This window comes from Gadus morhua, chromosome 22, assembly GCF_902167405.1.
Source record: "Gadus morhua chromosome 22, gadMor3.0, whole genome shotgun sequence".
In the NCBI taxonomy this organism is placed as follows: Eukaryota; Metazoa; Chordata; class Actinopteri; order Gadiformes; family Gadidae; genus Gadus; species Gadus morhua.
Window position 1 is genome coordinate 20,609,697 of NC_044069.1, and position 6,919 is coordinate 20,616,615.

Below are 6,919 nucleotides of genomic sequence, written 5' to 3' on the forward strand. Positions count from 1 at the left end.
TTAAATTGTCTGTCTTGTTTCCTTACTGCTGAGCGCCCAATAGGAGAGCAGCGTTAAAGTATGGGCTTGTTCCAATTGGGAGCTTTATGGCTCTCAAACAAGGAGATGTGTGGACAGGTGAGGTTGTACAATCTATAATGGACAGTAAAACCATAATTGGTAGTGGTATGCTACGGTACAAGGACGCCCTGCTCGTCTCTCCTCCTTGTTTAGCTCATATAGTCTAGTCTCAGTCAACCGTTGGCCCTCTGAGGTAACCAAATACTAATTTGAGCATTTTAACATACAGTACATTTCTCCCATCCAACCTGGTTGGGTTAGCTTTCCATATCATATCGAGGCTGGGAAGGGGTGGGAGGGGGGGCTCTGTTGTCCAAGATGGCCTGGAGTTGAGTCTTCATCATCCTCCGCTTTGGATGCGAGCATCTGCTGCTGGGTAGTAAACAACACTTGCAGCCGGTGAGTGAGTGAGCACACAGCAACAACAACGAGATCTCGCTCACTTTTTTCTACCGAGCCAAACATCCCACCTCACCGCGGAGCAGTGCAGTGCACACGTCGCCTCTTCTATTTACAACCCCTCCTGCTCACAAAGCAGCCGCCTCGCTCCTCAGTCCCGCTGTCACGTTCAACCCGCAAGTGGCATCCTGGGAAATATGGTGGTCGTTAGTGTGTGCCTCTGTTTTAGGAGGGACGCCGGCGGAGCGCAGCTTGCAGAGGCAACGAGGCCATACGCACACGAGCAGATCGACTATTGGCTTCCGGCGTGTTGCTGCTCTGCCTCCGTTAATTGGCCGCCGCGTTTAGAACTGATCGCCCGGCTTAACACATCAGCCGACTGGCAGCGTCCAATCATCACTGAGGAAAGGCCGGACATCAGGCCAATATTTATAAACACGACTGCCGTCTTTCTTGCCAATAAGCACTAGCAACTTCAACTTCCCCCCTCCTCCCCGCCCCGCCCGAGACATCCTCATGTCTGACTACCAAACATGCCAACACATGTCCACAGATGAGGTAATCTTAGTGAGAATGTGGGGTCACACATCAGGTGTGTGTGTATGTGTGTGGTTATGAGTTTGTGACTGTATGTGTATATGTGTGTGTCGTGTGTGTGTATGTGTATGTGTGTGTGTGTGTGTGTCTTGTGTGTATGTGTGTGTGTGTGTGTGTGTGTGTGTGTGTGTGTGTGTGTGTGTGTGTGTGTGTGTGTGTGTGTGTGTGTGTGTGTGTGTGTGTGTGTGTGTGTGTGCATGCGGTGCTTTGATTTTTTCCTCTGGGGGATTTTGGTTTTCCAAGCGTGCTGCTCAGACTGTATGTGTGAATATCAACTAGGCCACAGTACAGGTAGAACTGCATTTCTATTATTTTATCATAAATAATGGCTTTGACGTATAGGGTCTGGAAAATGCATCATTAATACAATAGCTTGTTGCGAGGCCAGAGATGTCAGACACAAGCTCTCTGGAGGCCAGGTAGAAAGGAGGAATCGAGCCGTCTCCAAACACTCGAATCTGGCCAACGTTGGCTTCCTGTGACAACAGGATTAAACAAAATAAAAAGAGAGAGAGAGAGAGAGAGAGAGAGAGAGAGTGAGATACAGAGAGTGAGAGAGAAACAGGGAGAGAGAGAGACAGAGAGCGAGGGAGAGAGACAAAGAGGGTGTGTGTCTGTGGAGATGAAGAGGTTTTCCTTATGAGTCATATGTGTGTATTTTTATTTGTTTTGTACAATCGTTATAATTATTTATATATATGTACTTTTTACATTCTTTTCTAATTTATGTATCTTATTCCATGCTTTGGCAACACGTTCTTTTCATTTAAATGTCTTGTATATAATAAAGCGTTCTTGAATTGAGAGAGAACAGAAAGAGAGAGAGAGAGAGGGATAGAGAGAACAGAAAAAGAGAGACAGAGAGATAGGGAGACAGAGAGAGGAGTGAGAGACAGAAAGACAGAGGAGAGAGAAATAGGGAAAGAGAGAGAGAGGGGAGAGAGAGAGAGGGGGGAGAGAGAGGGTGATTATGGTGAGAAACACCGTGAGTGAAGAAGTGATAACTGCTCTGTTACAGAGATTCTGAAACCCACCGAGCAAATGTAGACAACGTGTGAAACACGCATGAATATATTAATCAAATCATTAAAGTAGCGGCCTCTTATCCGTCTTACACAATACTTTCTACAGAGAACACGATGCCGTGTTGCTTTCTTGTCCCGCGTCAGATCTTGAGAGGATGTGAAGGACGGAGCTGAATCTCCTGCCCTCCTGTGCCGCAACCCAACCGTGACGTGTTTCTGTCTCCCCCCTCCCCCCCCCCCCCCCCCCCCCCTGCAGGGCGAGTGCTCCCAGCGCTGCTACAACATCTTCGTGCTGGAGACGGTGTGCGTGGCCTGGTTCTCCCTGGAGTTCCTGCTGCGCTTCATCCAGACGCCCAGCAAGTGCGCCTTCCTGTGCACGCCGCTCAACATCATCGACGTGGTGGCCATCCTGCCCTACTACATCACGCTCATCGTGGACTCGCTGTCGGTGGGGGGCCGGCCCGGCGGCTCGGGCAACAACTACCTGGAGAAGGTGGGGCTGGTGCTGCGCGTGCTGCGCGCCCTGCGCATCTTCTACGTCATGCGTCTGGCGCGCCACTCGCTGGGCCTGCAGACGCTGGGGCTCACGGTGCGGCGCTGCACGCGCGAGTTCGGCCTGCTGCTGCTCTTCCTCTGCGTGGCCATGGCGCTCTTCTCGCCGCTGGTGTTCCTGGCCGAGAGCGAGCTGGGCGCCAAGCAAGAGTTCACCAGCATCCCGGGCAGCTACTGGTGGGCGGTCATCTCCATGACGACGGTGGGCTACGGGGACATGGTGCCGCGCTCCATCCCGGGCCAGGTGGTGGCGCTCAGCAGCATCCTGAGCGGCATCCTGCTCATGGCGTTCCCCGTCACCTCCATCTTCCACACCTTCTCGCGCTCCTACCTGGAGCTGAAGGAGGAGCAGCAGCGGGCGCTGAGGCAGAAGCCCGACTCGCACCTGGACAGCACCAAGTCGCACAGCGAGGACTCCCAGGAGACCGACAGCTACCAGGGCGCCGCCGAGGCCGCCATCGCCGCCGCCGCCGCCGCGCAGCGCCGCAAGTCCACCGCCGCCATCATCGCCTCGCAGCGGGCGGCCGAGATCAGGAGGTCCGCGCAGACCTAGGGCCCGGGACCTCCGGGAGAGGGCCTTTGGTGGGGTCTTCCTTCGGGGTCCGGTCGCTGGGTCTCTGACTGGCGCAGTGCCCGGCGGGGTCAAAGCCATAAGTTTTGGGGGGGGGGGCCCGGAGGGCCGGTAGCAGGAGCTTTTCAAAGTGGACCTGCTTTGGTGGCACGTCAAACTGAAGTCCAGATTCATCATCATTGTCTTTGTTTGGCAGGATTTTTGGGCTTTGATGGCGGCTCGGAACTGGGCACCGGCGTGTGTGGGCCTGAGGTCGACTAAACCTTGGCAATGAGCTGCTACCGCCTCTATCGAAGAAATGGGACTCCATTGGACACTCAGAAAGCATTTATCATGGAGTCACCTGCGATCACAAAGCATCCTTCATAGTGCGACTGTGATGTGCTCACTGCACCAAACTTGACATGTGTTTGTAGAATAAGAAGTTTGTAGCTCGTCTGAATAATTTAGTATTCAGACGTTAGTGGGTGGTAGAATGTCCTTGACCGAGGCGTCTTCAACCTGCAATTCACATTTTCCTAATTTCTATGCAAATTACGCTTTTAATTACGCTTTGAAATAGATTGAATTTGGCCCTAGAAACATCCTTTGCATTTGAAAAAAAACGGGTGGAGACATTGCAACAGATTTAGTCCGTCGAAGGCCCACAGCTAAAATGACGCCGGCCCAGGTAGTTAACGATTTCAAAGCCTTGAGGGAAAACTGCTTGAATATAATTTATAAAGAACACAGAATCGATTTCCTTTCGACAACAAAACGAAGGCTGCGTGGTTCTCGAAGACAACACCTGCCTCCCTTTTGTTTGCCTTAGAAGTGATAACTGCTAGCTTGGAAATAAGACAGAGAATTGTGTCTCCAACTTCAAAAACTTTTAGATGAAACACTTTTCTTTCAGAACTATTTGTCATCATTGGGTCGAGGTGGATAATGTTAATGGGCATTACGTTTGGAGTGACATCTCTCCACAAGAGGTCTAAACCCATGTTGTCTCACGTGAAAAAAATAATGAGGACACTTTGAGTTGTAGCCATTGGCTCAGAAGAAACCCTTTAAAAGGCATGGATATACAAGGGATCACGCTTTAGCAAAAAATGAAATACGCTTTTTTTTATGCTAAACAATTTCTTCTTTGAAACACGTTTTTTGCTGAAGTTGAAGTTGCAATAAGACATGTGATTTATATATATATAATATATATATAGATATATATTAAAAAGCACATTCAGTTTATTTTTGTACGTTTCCTTCTTCTGACCTGCCTCGGTCAGGACCAGCTCGTCGGTATGTTGAATATCAGTCCTGAAATAGACCCTCCTGACGTAACGTATGACTCCAATAATTATAGGCTCAAATCCAGCCCAGCCTCCTGCACACAGAAACGACCGTATTCATTTTAGTCTTCAACACCCCCCCTCCACACACACACACACACACACTTGCACACACACAAACATAAACTTACACACACACATTTTTTATGAATTATGAATGTTCCCCCGTTGCCAGGAACCAACCAACCTGGCAACCAGACGCCCGGAATCTCACTTTTCTTTACACGTTAGATAGTAAGAAGCTAAAGAATAAACCTGTCTCCTCTCTCCAGGCCTGACCTGTCGCTCTGTCCCGGGTAAGGCATCACAACATCACTTCCTGTGCCAACCAGGACACGGAGCGGGGTGCCACTGCCGCCTGGTCACCATGGAAACAAACTGAATGAATGGGCCTAAGGAGCGTTTGTTAATATGAATGGGTCATATATTATAAACATGATCTCATACGTCTTATATCTATCATGTTGTTATTAGATATTAGATCTTCTTTGAATATTCTTCCTCTCCTCACAGATCAGCTTTGTCTCAAATCTGTCAGATTGTCAGACAGACAGGTAAGGGATGGTAGAAGACAGGCGAGTTGCTGACACAAATCCCATGATGTACACTATTATGGGAGGTATGTTTATTTTATTACCATTGCAGCTCAATCCCAGCCTTATTTCCACAGCCGTGTTGCTAGAACACTGAGGAATAACCTCAATACTCGCCTATTGGTCCTTTAATAGCCCCGGTCACCAGTCCACTTTAACGGCAAAGAATATGATTCATTGATTTTACATGATGCAAGTGGTTGTAAGGCCGACTGTTTCCCCTGGTGTGTGTGTTTGCAGGATTACAGCGATATGCAGATATGCGGGTGCGTGAGCACACATTGATAATTTGGTGGGGACGCAATTTAGATGTACTAGCCTCTAGCCTTTTCACAGAGGTTTCATCCAAAGGACAAACACAGGTATAACCCTGGTGCATCAAAGGATCAGAACCATCATTAGTTTAACGAGCAACATCTGTGTCTGTCCTGCGAGATTAACTCTGTGGAAAGGGTGTGCTACTGGCTGAGGGACATTTTGTGGGCCCCCTACCTGTGAGAGTACCAGAATAGTACAATAGTCCTGGAATAGTACATTTCCATTTAGGGGATTTTACTGACACTTTTATCCAAAGTGACTCGCAAAAATGTATGCACACGTTCACACACTGACAGCGGAGTCAGCCACGCAAGGCGACAGCCGGCTCGTCAGGAGCAGTCAGGGTGAGGCGTCTTGCTCAGGGACACCTCGACACTCAGCTGGGAGGGGCCGGGGATCGACCTAGTAGCAACCATCCAGTTACCAGTCAACCCGCTCTTCCTCCTGAGCTACTGTCACCCCATAATGAAGCTGGTGGCAGCGCTGTGTTCATCGCATTTGCAAGAAAAAAACATGGGGGTTATGCAACAGAGTTAACAGCCAACATGATAGAGATGTATTTTGCCTCCTGAAATAAGATCGAGTTCATATTTAATTCATATTCCACTTTGAATAAGTTTCATAGACTTAGGGGCCCACATTTCCTATTCACCTGCTTGCATTTTAAAAGGCTGTCCAACACAATCAACATAACTACAAAAGCTTTTCCATGTTTAAACATGTAGGGCTTCATCAAATAGAGAGAGCGAGCACTCACGCACACGTCAACTTCAATCTACTCTCATCCTTAACGTGAGACAGAAATGCCTTCATAACATGAACAGAACAGAATTAATTACTCTGGCGGGGAAGAACTGCTAAATGTCTATTATGTCATTACATGTGACTGTGTTTCGCCGCTAAATCCCTTCCCAGATAGTGGCGCGTGACATTCCCTCTCCGTGCCATGCGAGGCGCAAGACTGCATGTTGTTCAGAAAGCACGGCCCACACAACTATTAGCGGCACAGGACTCCAAGCCCAAAGAAGGCTTGTTCCAGGGCTGGTTGACAAGTTGAGGTCACCCAGACAGACACACACACACACACACACACACACACACACACACACACAGACAAAGAGGGCTCTCCGTCATCATGCATACAAAACAAATAATGATTTACGCTCAGCAGCCGTTTAGTGTCCCCCAGGTTGTTTATTGGTCTGCCAGAGTCAACACTGCCTCAGCTCAGCCTCATTACGCAGGTTCACTTCCCCAGTGAAGAGGCAGCAAAATAGAACAGGGAAACAGGGAACACAGTAAGAGCTTACATCAAATAATAATGCTGACGACGACAATAGAAAAAACAACTAGAAATACTACTGAAAATAACAATAACATTGTTGACACGTTTGGTATTCAAAAGGTTTGGGTCCGACCGACACGGCACATGAGCAACACAGTTGAGGAAACACCCGATGCCTAGCGATAAGA

At 48.7% G+C, this 6,919-nt stretch overlaps 1 protein-coding gene across 1 annotated transcript in view; it reads left to right on the forward strand.

Annotated features, from left to right (window-relative positions):
- Positions 1–3,286, forward strand: part of kcng2 (potassium voltage-gated channel, subfamily G, member 2) — a 31,388-nt gene extending 28,102 nt beyond the window's left edge. Inside the window, exon 3 of the mRNA XM_030346993.1 lies at positions 2,338–3,286. Coding sequence (XP_030202853.1) covers positions 2,338–3,186 — 849 coding nt within the window. The 3' untranslated portion in view covers positions 3,187–3,286. The remainder of the gene's footprint in view (positions 1–2,337) is intronic.
- The last annotated feature ends 3,633 nt before the right edge of the window (positions 3,287–6,919 follow it).